A 14240-nucleotide genomic window follows, 5' to 3' on the forward strand; every position below is an offset into this window, starting at 1 on the left:
TGCTTACTTATTACACTGCATACAGTATAGGAAGAAAAAACATGCAACCTGAGTGGGCGATTAACAATAACTATTATTATCTTGTAGATCTATTAACAATTAAAAAGCATGAGGTGTCAGTCATTAACACATTAAAATGGAAAACATTGGAAAATCGTTGTGGACTTAAGGGAATAAAATACTTTGAGTTGTTCTGCTATAGGGGAAAATTTGTGAGATACGAAGCCAAATAAGCAACTTAAAGTGGATTAGTTTTTACACAGCCTTGCCAAAAACTACATTGTTTCTTTTTTAATAAATGATAGTTTATGGTTTTTACCCCATTATATTTGCATTTAATGTTGTGGAATATCTACAAGGCAAGCTAACTCCTGTTATCACTTATGTTATAATGTTCCCGCGGCTCCCTCGTATAAAGTTATAAAAGCAAAAAAACAATCTTTATCTCTCCCCTGTATATGGTCATATATATATATATATATATATATATATATATATATATATATATATATATATATATATACTGTAGTATATATACAGATTACGAATTAATGTGGGCTATATATATATATATATTTGACATTTCATATTATATACAATTTTACAGTATACAGTACACAGACTCCTCTCGTAAATGTTACACACATGTACATTTGCTTAAACTGCTTCACATTTTCTAATATCCATTTTTTTATTATTATTATTGTGAAGCATCTGTTGTCCAAGCTCCTGGGAATGGAAGTAGTTTCTACCAAAAAAAACTTTAAAAAGTTCATTTCACCAGCCCTGTTATTGAAATTACAGCAGGAACTACTGTCAGAGCTGCTGTTATAGGAAATAAATCCACACCTTCAGATTCAAGAGTACAACATCACTGTGATTTAAATGCAAATGATAAAGAGACAAAGGTCATTAAAAGACAATTAGGCGTTAAGTGCTGTAATACAGCCAAGATGAAACAACATGTAGTGCATGCAGTACAATACAGCAGAGAAGAAATAAAAATAGTGCACACAATGCAATAAAGTCCAACACTTCAATGGAGCCACAGTGTGCAGCTGCAGGGGTGTGAAATATTCCCAAGATTAACTGCTCGTGATATGACCTGTATGTCACCGGTAAGCCAAAATAAGTTAATCCCTGACTCATTAAGAAGAGATACAAAATGCTGGGGTTATGACTTCTTTTAAAATGTACCGTGTTTTATTTTAAGTGCCCCACCATGAAGTAACAACTTTGCTACTTAAAGCACAGTATTTCTATTCTTTTTTATGGTCATGTTTTATGCCTAGCACAATCATATCATATATATTTAATAACCAAAGCCTTATTAGCATTCACATGTACACAAAACACAACAATGCTAATTGCATTCTCATTAAATATACATTTACACCTGAGATTTTTAAGCAAAGCACATTTCAGGCGTTTAAGCTTTTTTACCTGTTTAAACCCTCTATGTTGGCATTCAGTTATACTAATTCATCATTTTTTGTTGATGGTGTACCGAGTGTTCTTTTTTCAGGCAAATTGGTGCTTATCCAAGACAAAATGAATAAAATAGCTGATTATTTGTTCATTGTGCTGCGAATGTAAAAATGCACTAACCCCAAAACTTTTTAATTTTACATTTTCATCCAACAAAGACAACATATTTAACATTAATTTCATTCACAGAATGTGGTTATTTTAATCAAGGCTTAAATGCTGCATATTTTATTTTTAATAAAAATCACTTCTGTCTTAATGTGTGTGTGTGTGTACAGTATATACAGTGAAACCTTGGATTGCGAGTAACGCGCTTTGCAAGCATTCCGCAAGACGAGAAAGATTTTTAATAATTTTTTACTTTAAAAGCCGAGTATCCTGTATCACGCATGCGCTTCTTTTTTGACAGCGAGCGTCACATGATCACAACTGAGCCAATGTTTTTTCTCTCTATTGCGCTGCGAAAATGTGGGTAATCGTCTCCCCTGCTCAGTCTTAGTGCGCGCCTCCTACTGGTATAATCAACATCCATGCACGCGTGTATTGTTTACTATATCACTGTTTACCACATGTGTGCATGTAAAACATCTTTTATTTTGTGTTTGTATGCGTGTGTGTACAATGTGAACTGTTTATTATAACATACGTGTGTGCTCGTGTAAAGCAAAAGAAAGTCTTATTAGAGAGGTTGAAGATCCATTTACTCCCTCTCTGTATCAGCCTGCACTTTGCGCGCACATCATTGATGCCCTCACACACACACCCTCCCTTTTCTTGCCTTCACACACACACACACTCTCTCTCTCTCTCTCTTTTTCTCTCTCTAATGGAAACACTGCTCTGTCGAGATTCTTTTCAAAGGTAAAGTGCAGGTTAATTTGTTTTATTTTTACTTTATAGCAGTGATTCCATTAGTATGCCCTCACGCGCGTGTTATTAGCAATTTAAAATTATATTTTTGCGTTTTGGAACAAATCATCAGTTTTTCCATTTTTACTTATAGGGAAATTCGCTTTGACATACCAGTGCTTTGGATTGCCAGAATGAATTATGCTTGTAATCCAAGATTTAAGTAGATAGATAGATAGATAGATAGATAGATAGATAGATAGATTGATAGATTGATTGATTGATTGTAAATTAAATTTTACCAGTAAACTAGTAAAAGGAACATGGGCATCCAAAGCTCAACCATATCTGTGGGGACCAAAGGCCAGCCCATTCAGTCTGATCCCAGAATAAAGCAAATGCAGTACAACTTAACAAAAAGTCAATGCTGGCCACGATAGAAAGGTACCAGAACGCCTGGTGCACCACCAACAGACACACGGCATCCAGAAGGCAAGGAGCACAAGACCACCAACCTGGCCTCCAACCTCCCCAGGTCCAACCCAATTGAGCAACCATGGAGTGTGCGGACAAACATGTCCAATTTACGAATGCCCCACCCACAGCACCCAAAGGATCTGCTGCAACAGTGTGCAAACACCCAAACACCACAACACACCCATAGAGAGCATGTGGAGAGCCAGAACCACCCTGGTGGCACAAGTGGAACCTTCTGGGCATAATGTTTTGCGTTATGGCTGATCAGTGTGGGTGTGTTTATATTCTGGAGGTTGGTAGCCAGGAGTTTTTTTGTTCTTGTTTTTTAGACAGAGCCAAAAAACAGCCAGTTCCCATAATTGTACAGTATATGCTTTCAGTAAGTAGTGGAGCACAGTGAGAGATTTGGGTGGATAACAGTTTCAGACAATTTGCAGTTAAATGAAATAAAATGGCAGACTGTGCAAAAATATTTCTGGTGTGTGTTACCACAGTGTCCACCAATTGTTATTCTGGCTGAAACCGTTCTCTGTAAAACAGCAATTAAATACATGCCATAGCTTAGAGGACAGTCAGAGCTGCGCTACTGGCACTTGATTTCTGGCATACTTTCAGTTCCATTCAGGAATGAAATCTGCTGTGTGTGTGTGTGTGTGTGTGTGTGTGTGTGCCATCAGGCTCACTGTTGATTCGTTTAAATTGGTTTGAAATTCAACCTACTTGTGCTGCAGCCCAAAATAAATTCATAGTCAGGACTTAAACGGTCCATGAAGAAGGTGTTAATGTAAGAGACTTCAACATGGCCCCTGGTGAGTTTATTGTACTAGAGGTGTGAGGCATATCGGTACGACTGTGTTAAGAATATCTAAAAAAGCACAGTGGTGGAAAAAGAAAGAATAAGACATTACTCACTAAAGAAAAAGGGCTGCTCCTCACTCTCTCACTCACACTCTATACCACTCTATCCTGTATACAGCTTCACAGGGGGCCTGTAGCCTATCCCCGGAGACTTGTGGCACAAGACAGGGTACACCCTGGACGGAGTGCCAGTCCATCGCAGAGCACACACACAAACGCACACATTCACACGCTTATTTACACATTACAAGTTTTTTTTTCGGGGGCGCAAATTAGCCCAATCCAGAGTTTCGCAACCCGCGGCTCCGGAGCTGCGCGTGGCTCTTTCAATCATGTGCTTTGGAAAGTAAATTATGGATTTCAAAATTATTTTTATTTTAGTTTATTAGTTTTTTTATGTAATTCTAAATGTAAAGATTATGTTGATCTTGTAACATTAAAATAAAATGTGTTGTATGTTGTATGTGTTTTGCTCAAAATCTGTGTCACAAACGTACGATTTTATTCAGGTTGAGAACTGACTGCACACTCCAGTACATGTGATAAAAGGATGACGGCACACAGAAGCAGACGGCATTTTTGGTTTGCTACAGGTGGATAATTTAAGTTTGACTTTTTATTTCATAGATACGAGAAGGACTCAAATAGACATTGAGTATTTTATTTGAAAGTAACCTTCAACCCAGCTCAAAAATGGTTTTGTTGCATGCAGAAATAAAATAATACTTTCTCTGAAGCAGTTCATTGATTTCATAAATGCAACACACTATATATATATTTTTTTATACATGTATAAAAAGAAAACGATATATGCAGTGTTATCTTCATTTTAGATGTCAAAAGGGTTTTGTGCCTCCTGGAGTTTTCTTTTCTGTGGAAAACGGATCCAAATAGCTTCAGGTTGCCGACCCCTGGCCTAATCTGCATGTCTTTGGACTGTGGGGGAAACCCACCAAGCATGTGGAGAGCATACAATCTCGACGCATACAGAACCAAGACGGGAACTGAACCAGGACCCTGGAGGTGCAAGGTGACTGTGCTAGCCACTACGCCACTGTGTCACCTATAGGGCTGCTACTGAAGTAATGATTATTTACTTTAAGCAAACGTGATCAAGAACATTTCTCAAGTATGTACAGAGATTATTTATTTAAAAAATAACTTTTTCATAGGTCCACAATTGACAAGATTCATCTCAAGATATTTTCTCGTTCTTTTCACCAAGTGGAGGAATGCTCAAGTAAAAAGCACCACAATAATCAACAGTATATAAAGAAGGGTAAATTTTGCTCCTTTGCTAGCTGTTGGGGTTTGAGCAGCTTGCTAGGTTTGTAAGTTTTTTCCAGCTACGTAGTTAGAGTTAGTTATTTATATTTATCACAACAGGAATTTTCTATACAAAAACCTGACACAGTGACAGAGCTTTCAACATGTAAAACAGCCAAAAATTTGGCTAGTTAGTATAGCTCACTCAGCTAGCTAATGGCTAACCGGTATAGCAGGACGGTAAGCTGTGAAGTGCTGATATCTCCACATGTTTTGCTTCACATTATCTGCAAAGTATTGTCATGCTGTTTCTTTTGAAACACGTAAAATGGTATATACTTGACAAACTGAGCCAAGGATGCAGACGTTGCTGTTGGAGGTTTTTCACACCTGAAGTGTGGGTCATTTTCATTGGGTCTTAGATTGGGCAAAGTTGTTCAAATTAGTTTTTTAAAAAGTACCATTAAAGTAAGAATTCTTAAAGTACTTTAATGAGAATGGACAAAGTTTGTTATTTTCCACCCCTGCTAAAACAGTTATACAGTTTAAACACTGAGGTCACTCCAAAAAGCATTATTCTGGGTGCAGAGGTTTAAAAGAGGTTAAATTCCTTTTTTAAAGAACAAACCCATTAGAGGCAAATGAAAAATGAAATGGTACTTCTACATTGTTTTGATAATGTATAGTGCAGTCTTATTTTTCTTTTAATGTCATCCTCTCGGGTTGTGAGATTTGTCATTATGTTCCACCTCTAATTGGTGCCAAGGTAGTGTCTGTGCGACAGTACAGGTTTGCCAGTCTTGTTACTATAATTGTCTATAAAGTCTGTAGATGAGCTTAATATACCCATGGGGCTAGCGTACTTTAGTCTGCCACATCATATTGATGAAAATATTTCTGCATTATCCACGCTTCCATATTCTAATCATGTTCTCCTCATTTCCTAATTTTCTTCAATGGCGGAAATCGCTTGGAGCAAGGTTGGCTTTTGAAAGTGCTCCTCTTTATGCAGTTTGGAAAAAAATGGCCATAATTCAGGGACTCGAGACAAAGTTCACAGTAATAAGCATAGTGTGAGAGTCAGATTAATGATGTGACTGAAAAATGTCCCAGTATTATCCTGGATAATGCATAAAGGTTTAGCATTTGATCTTTTATGTATTATGTTGAATTCTCCAAACTGATTGGTTTATTTTTTGAGTATAACTATGACAAGTTATAGCTACAGTGGTGTGAAAAACTATTTGCCCCTTCCCGATTTCTTATTCTTTTGCATGTTTGTCACACAAAATGTTTCTTATCATCAAACACATTTAACTATTAGTCAAAGATAACACAAGTAAACACAAAATGCAGTTTTTAAATGATGGTTTTTATTATTTAGGGAGAAAAAAAAATCCAAACCTACATGGCCCTGTGTGAAAAAGTGATTGCCCCCCTTTTTAAAAAATAACTTAACTGTGGTTTATGACACCTGAGTTCAATTTCTGTAGTCACCCCCAGGCCTGATTACTTCCACACCTGTTTCAATCAAGAAATCACTTAAATAGGAGCTACCTGACACAGAGAAGTAAACCAAAAGCACCTCAAAAGCTAGACAGCATGCCAAGATCCAAAGAAATTCAGGAACAAATGAGAACAAAAGTAATTGAGATCTATCAGTCTGGTAAAGGTTATAAAGCCATTTCTAAAGCTTTGGGACTCCAGCGAACCACAGTGAGAGCCATTATCCACAAATGGCAAAAACATGGAACAGTGGTGAACCTTTCCAGGACTGGCCGGCCGACCAAAATTACCCCAAGAGCGCAGAGACAACTCATCCGAGAGGGCACAAAAGACCCCAGGACAACATCTAAAGAACTGCAGGCCTCACTTGCCTCAATTAAGGTCAGTGTTCACGACTCCACCATAAGAAAGAGACTGGGAAAAAAAGGCCTGCATGGCAGATATCCAAGGCGCAAACCACTTTCAAGCAAAAAGAACATTAAGGCTCGTCTCAATTTTGCTAAAAAACATCTCAATGATTGCCAAGACTTTTGACAAATGTTGAACTTTTTGGAAGGTGCGTGTCCAGTTACATCTGGCGTAAAAGTAACACAGCATTTCAGAAAAAGAACATCATACCAACAGTAAAATATGGTGGTGGTAGTGTGATGGTCTGGGGTTGTTTTGCTGCTTCAGGACCTGGAAGGCTTGCTGTGATAGATGGAACCATGAATTCTACTGTTTACCAAAAAATCCTGAAGGAGAATGTCCAGCCATCTGTTCGTCAACTCAAGCTGAAGCGATCTTGGGTACTGCAGCAGGACAATGACCCAAAACACACCAGCAAATCCACCTCTGAATGGCTGAAGAAAAACAAAATGAAGACTTTGGAGTGGCCTAGTCAAAGTCCTGACCTGAATCCTATTGAGATGTTGTGGCATGACCATAAAAAGGTGGTTCATGCTAGAAAACCCTCAAATAAAGCTGAATTACAACAATTCTGCAAAGATGAGTGGGCCAAAATTCCTCCAGAGCGCTGTAAAAGACTCGTTGCAAGTTATCGCAAACGCTTGATTGCAGTTATTGCTGCTAAGGGTGGCCCAACCAGTTATTAGGTTCAGGGGGCAATTACTTTTTCACACAGGGCCATGTAGGTTTGGATTTTTCTACCTAAATAATAAAAACCATCATTAAAAAACTGCATTTTGTGTTTACTTGTGTTATCTTTGACTAATAGTTAAATGTGTTTGATGATCAGAAACATTTTGTGTGACAAACATGCAAAAGAATAAGAAATCAGGTATTATAGTTTTTCACACCACTGTATAACAATAGTAAGGATGCATAGTATGGTTCATTTAAATGTCTTGTCTTTGATTATTTTTCTATAACAGAATACTCCATTTGTGTGTGTTTAATGTGCAAAGTTACTCCGATTAACCATATTGATATGGCCTGTACTGTGCTATGAGAAGACTGTAAGTGATTTGGAAGCGCTCCACTATGGTCAAGGATTTCAGCCTTGATGTGTGATAGGTTTTTCATCTCACAGCTTCTCTCACTCACCAATTTTGATGAGGGCTGTATTGCAGTTCTCTGTCCAGCAATTCCAAGAAAGTTCCTGATGCACTTTCAAAGTTCTCTTTGTAGATTTGTGGATGTAAGCCAGCAGCGCAGGTATAATTCCTGGTTTTAGTGCAATTAGATAAGTTTTTAATTTGATAAGTTCTCAGGAGTAGTTAAAAAAAACTAGAGTTCTTTATCTATTTCAGAGAGTATCAACTCATGCAAGCTTGTTATGATTACACACTGATAAATTATCTGGCATGTACCTAGTCTTTGGGCTCCAATTTCTATTTATCATATCTATGTTCTCTTTTAAAAAATGGAGAGAAAAATTCAAAATTGTACAATTTCCTATGATGAAAGTGTCATAATCATAGTTCTGAATGGGACACAGGTTAAGCATCAGTGGAAGAAACCAATCTGGTAACCAATCTGTAAAGGTACATAATACAAGGGGTGTTCAAGTCAAAAACGGACCTAAAATGAAGGCCTAAAATGGATTGACATTTACAGAACACTTCAAGCACAGTATGATGATGAGACCCTTAGCCACAGTAAAATTCCCACTGCAGTCGGCCCTGTGAACATTCAGCAAGTGGAATGCCAGATCCTTCAAACACCAAAGTATAACTTGTTGCCAACTTGTGGAAGAGATGCGTTTATCTGTGGAAACTGTACACACAATCATTCATAAGCACCAATTGCACATTACAGGAATTCGGCTGCAAGTTATTCCCCCGTATGCTCCAGACTTCACTCCAAGTCATTTCCACATGTTTGTGCCATCAAGAGAGTCTCTGGGAGGCCAGAGACTCTTTTGACATTTTAGACATGGAGCAGGTAATTTTCCTAAATTGAGAAATTTTTCTACCATGATTGTGTCCAAGCACTAGTGAAATGCTGGGATATTTGCATTGGTGTAGCAGTGGATTATATAGGGAAGAGAAATAAATAGCATTTTCCTCTCATTACTGTGTTTTTTATATTTAAAATAAATTTTATAGACAATATTTATGTTTGACCAAGAGTGTTTTATGATCAACGTAGAAATAAATGTCTTGTTCCTTAAATGAAAATCTTAGAATAACTGTAACAAATATAATGAATTTATAAAGTAAGGAATACCAAACAGTAGAGTGGCACATTATGATGTGAAGCATGTCCTGAAGTGTATTCTTCCTCTTATACCACATTTCTTGTTACAGATAATGAAACATCAGCAATTCATGGTACTTCCTCAAGGCATAAACTCTTCTGTCCTGACACTGGAGACTCCTTACATAGGTGTTTAATAAAAAGCCTCACCATATTATTGATCAGACTTTTTTCATAAATTAAGCAATAGCATGTTTCCTCCATCAATTTCTATTATGTAAATCACTTGCCATAGAAGTCCCTGTGTTCAGTATGAGCTTTGACTATAGAAATGATAACATATTTTAATAAAGACATTAATGTAAACATAGGATGTATGTTAAAGCTAAAAGTATTGAGTGCTGTTATAGAAAATTAATGTTTTAACTTCTTTAATTTTTTTTTATTTTTATAAAAATGCCATGGCAGAAAGTTGTGATTACTTTTAAAAATATATATTTATAAATATACATAATACAATTGAGAAAATTTGCTAAAATGTTTGTAGCTCTGAGATAATATACTGAATCAAAGCCGTGATTAAGTTTATAAGAAAGACAGCAGGCAATACAGCGGCATAAGCTGTCTCTGCATGGTTCATTCAGAACCAACACGGCTTCAGCTGCACAAACTGCTCAGGCTGTCTGAACAAGCAGATGGGACAAGGAATGGTTGTTAAACTGCTCTTGACTATACACAAGTACTATAATTCATTTTGTGCTTTTGGATGTTTCTGTTCTGTACTTTGTGGTGAAACCTGGCAGATCCTCAAAGCACTTATAACCATTGAAGGATTAGCTGTGAGTGTAAATGTCTGGTGCACCACACACTGGGACCATTAGCGACATCTTGGCCCACTCCATCCAATGGCAACCAATCACTCCGCTGTTCCTTTTAGGCTGCTGTCTGTGCAGAGTTTCTGCAGGTCGCACTGTGTCTGTTTGGGTTTTACTTCTAAAAGCAATACCAGATTTATGCCTTACATTCAGGTGTGACCAAGATATAGTAGACCATTAACAATATAGAACAGTGACTGATAAATAAATAAACAAAAGAACAAACGAATGATGAAACAAATCATTGAATGAATCAATGACCATAAATTAGTAACCCCTTTTTTTATTTTATGTGTCATCTGACTGTAGCAGGTTTTAGTATTGGGCAAATACAACCTCGGATGAACAAAAACATACAACTTTTTTCACCAAGCCATTATTTATTCAACAAAAATGAAGTAAAAAGGGGAGAACAATGTGTGCAATACTAAGTACCCCCTTACTGCTTCCATAGGATTCATTAGGGTAAGTTGGAGCCAGATGCTGCTGATTATCAGACCTTATTTAATGGATCATCAGCAGGTGTGCAGACCTCTATAAAAGCAGACGCTTTTTTAGCAGTTTGCTGGTCTGGAGCATACAAGTGTGTATTAACACAATGCCAAGAGGCAAAGAAAAAAGCAATGGTTCAAAAAAAAAAAAAAAAAAAAAACAATTGTTGCTGTACATCAATCTGTAAAGGGTTATAAAACTACTTCCAAACTATTTGGAGTTCAACGTTCTACAGTGAAAATTCAAGACAATTGCCAGTCTTTCCCAGAGTGGACATTGCTGAGAGAAATAAAAAAGCCAACCTAAGAGCTACATCTCTGACCCTACAAGTCTTACTGAGCAAGTTAAATAATAAAGTATATGATCGCACAATTAGAAGAAGACTGAATAAGTACAGTTTGCTTGAAAGTGTTGCCAGAAGAAGGTCTCTTCTGTCTAAAAAGAGCACAGAAGCACAACTTAGATTCGCAAAACTTTATCTGTACTGTACAAAGCAAAAGACTTCAAGCAAAGAGTTTTTTTGGCCTAAATGCCCACTGCCATGTTTGGCAAAATAACAAAAAAACTGCATTTTAGCAGAATTACCTCATACCCATGCTACAGTGAACCTTAAGAGAGCTATGCATACGTGAATGTCCAAAAACCTCAATTAACGGAAGCAGTGCTATGCAGAGAAATGGGCCAAAATTCCTCCATTATGATGTAAGAGACTGATAAAGTCATACAGGAAATAATTACATGGGGATATTTAGTATGGCTCACATTTTCTTGTTGTTTAATGAGTATGGTAAAAAAAATATATATATGTTTTTGATACTAATACTAACACACACTATTATTATATGTTTTTATGTTTCATTGTGTTTTTATATGTGTATGAGGATTTATTTAATCATTTTTAGCATCCAAGTTATCCTGGTTAGGGTCTCTATGGATCAAGAGAATATCCTGGGGGGGCTGTAATGAGGAAGGACTACATCCTGAATGTGACACCAGTAAATTGTATTAACTTGTATTTGTTGTTCTATTGTTTTAAGTACATTTTTTAAATTGAAATTCATTTTTAAATAGAAACAATTTAAGGGCAACAGTCTACCTACCCAGTCTAAAGGCCAGTTGTTAGTTTAAAAGCCATCCTAGGGTTTTTTTAATAGATGCAACTTGATATTTTTCTTTTTTTTTATTTCAGACCCAGGACGGCTTCTAAACTAACAACTGAAGATCTAGTAGAAGTTGTTCGCATATACACAGCTGCTGCTGTTGAATTTTGCAGCATTTGCTTGTTTGCCTACGGATCCAGACTTTCGGGCTTTCCTGTATATTTATTTATTCTAGTGTGTCCAAAGTTTTGACTGGTATCATGTTTTCTTAAGAATACATTTTTAAAACTTATGAAGAATGTTGAGGGGAAAGAAAGCAAGTCATTTTTCTAATATTTTGCAGTGCTGAACCTGTATAAGCAATCACCAAAAAAACTGCCTCCTTCTGACCGTCCCTGCCAAAATACCCAATCTCGTGGCCCATTTTAAAGCTCAGGCTGTGTGGGTTATATTTCGTGCTGTCACGCTTGCCGTAAGACTTAGACAGTGCATGGGTTCGACAGGAGATTTTTGACTCATCCAGTGACTTAGTGTATTTGTTGTTGTATTTTGCCCACATCTCCCAGTTCTGTGCTTCACCATCCCACAGCAAATCAATGTGTAAAAATTGAGCCCTATAATTTGGTGTCAGAGCGCTTTCTCCCACCGGTGAGGCATGTTTCCCATTGAAGCACCAGTGCCACCATGTGGTTGTCTCTTTCGTTAGTGTTGTACACCCCGCTTCACACTGTCCTACAAGCAACAATAGTTTTGAGTGCTGCAATCTGTTACAGACCGTGGGATCTCGCCCAAGTAAATGTGCAAACACAATCAATATTTTTCCATAGGGTGAAATGATACATCATGAGGTGACATCTTGTAAACATGCTTGTGAGGAGGGGGGGTGGGGGGGGTTGTAGGATTTATGGATTGCCTGAGTTTCCATAGAAACATGACTTCTAAGCAAATAATTTCTGGTGATTAAATATGCACAATTTAATTAAAAGTCAAATTCAAAATCTAAACAACTTCAATTTTCACTACATTTTAATTATTTTAATCAAATTCCATTTGATGCGCAATAACTGCTTGAACAGTTTCATCAGCAAAATGAGGAAGTTGGAAAAGAAATCCTCTTTACGTCCGATTATAACCATTATAACTGAAATGGTTAATCATCTTGGAAAGGCAGAGAGGAAAGATAATGAAAAGTAAAATTGAGAGCAAGACTTGTGCTTCCAATGACACAACTAAATTAATTCTATGTTCGGAAAAATATGTGATGCAAATCGATGCCACAGACTGGAACCTGGAACAAGCCTCGCGTCCATGCAAGACTTTCCATATACACGAAGCGCACCCAACATGTTGTGAGTGGGTATGAGAACATGATGCTTATGCGATTCAAAAAGGTCTGACTGCTGTTATCGCTTTTGCACACTCATACATAGAGGTGTGTGTGGATGTGTGTGTGTGTGTGTGGATGTGTGTGTGTGTGTGTGTGTGTGTGTGTGTGTGTCATATAAGCAACACAAGCACAAATTATTACTACACCTTTTTTAATAACACCAATGCAGGCAGAAGGTCATGAAGGTGTGGAGAGTAGAGGATGAAGAGGAGAAGAGGTTTATCTGAAGTATTTTAGCAGAAACCCAGCACTCTGTAGGCCATCCATCCAAATCCCTCAAGATTCCACCACCTGACTGAAAGTGCAGCTTTTGAAAAATATTGATAAAATGGAGTAAACATGAAAACACTGGCCATTTTTCACCAAAGGACCTCCAGGCAGAGGCAGCCTAATCCATTAAAAACCCACCCCCACTTAAGCAAGCCAGATGCCAAAAGGTTAAGCACTTTATTTTGTAAGGGGTGGAAAAGAAATCTAATACAACATGAAACCGTCCCTCCTTACATTTTTTCCTCTTTATTTTCTTCACTCAATTCATCAAATTCTATAAATCCTAACAAAGTCAATGATGAAAAATGGCATTGTTTTAATGTAACTTTCAGTATACCATTATTCCATTTTCTGCTGCTTCTTTCTGTCTAGAATAGGACAGTTTACTTCCTCCGGGAAGGAGTTGGGGACTTCATGCCAGCTGATTTGACACCTGAGGTTAGCGCTGTCTTGGCTGGGGCTGGAGCAGGGGTGGGGCTGGTCACCTTGGGGGTAGGGAGTACAATCGGCTGAGTTGGAGGCAATATTTTCTTGGGCGCAGGTGAGGGCTTGATGTCAGGCATCTTGTCTCCATGCTTGTAGACACTGACAATGACATCCACCGACTCGCCACCATATCTGTTCTGCACGCACATGGTGAACTTGCCTGAGTCATCTAGACTCACGCCCTTGATGGTGAGGCTTGCGAATTTGCCCGAGTCCAGTGAGATCAGATACTGGTCACCTGGCTCCACCTCTTGGTCATTCTTGTACCAAGTGATCTGTGGTTTTGGGTCACCACACACTGTGCAGGTCAGGCTCAGGGTCTATGGAGAACCAAATGTAGAGAGGATATAATAATGATTATTAAACAAAGGGGTGTATTTTAATCTAAAACATCAAATGAGACCCTCATTTGGGGAAACATTTCCAATCTTGTCTGGATCACTATTAATGGGCAACGCAAGAAAAAAAATGTACATGCTAAGCTGTGATCTTTGGTTGAGCTATAATGCTTCTGGAGAGTTAAATTACCTTGTGCTCTGATCATTA

The 14240-nt window shown here is 37.7% G+C and overlaps 1 protein-coding gene across 2 annotated transcripts in view; it reads right to left on the reverse strand.

The window, feature by feature from the left end:
- Positions 1 to 13072: 13072 nt before the first annotated feature.
- The window catches only part of myom2b (myomesin 2b), a 36459-nt gene continuing 35291 nt past the window's right edge, over positions 13073 to 14240 (reverse strand). The window contains exons 36-37 of one of the 2 annotated variants that reach the window (XM_053502673.1): positions 13546 to 14014; positions 13073 to 13233 (exon numbers count right to left, since the gene is read on the reverse strand). In XM_053502673.1, coding sequence (XP_053358648.1) covers positions 13592 to 14014 — 423 coding nt within the window. In that variant the 3' untranslated portion in view covers positions 13073 to 13233; positions 13546 to 13591. Of the gene's footprint in view, positions 14015 to 14240 lie in introns of both variants that reach the window. The other variant, XM_053502672.1, reaches the window with a different exon arrangement.

Source organism: Clarias gariepinus, chromosome 8 (genome assembly GCF_024256425.1).
Source record: "Clarias gariepinus isolate MV-2021 ecotype Netherlands chromosome 8, CGAR_prim_01v2, whole genome shotgun sequence".
Classification (NCBI taxonomy): domain Eukaryota; kingdom Metazoa; phylum Chordata; class Actinopteri; order Siluriformes; family Clariidae; genus Clarias; species Clarias gariepinus.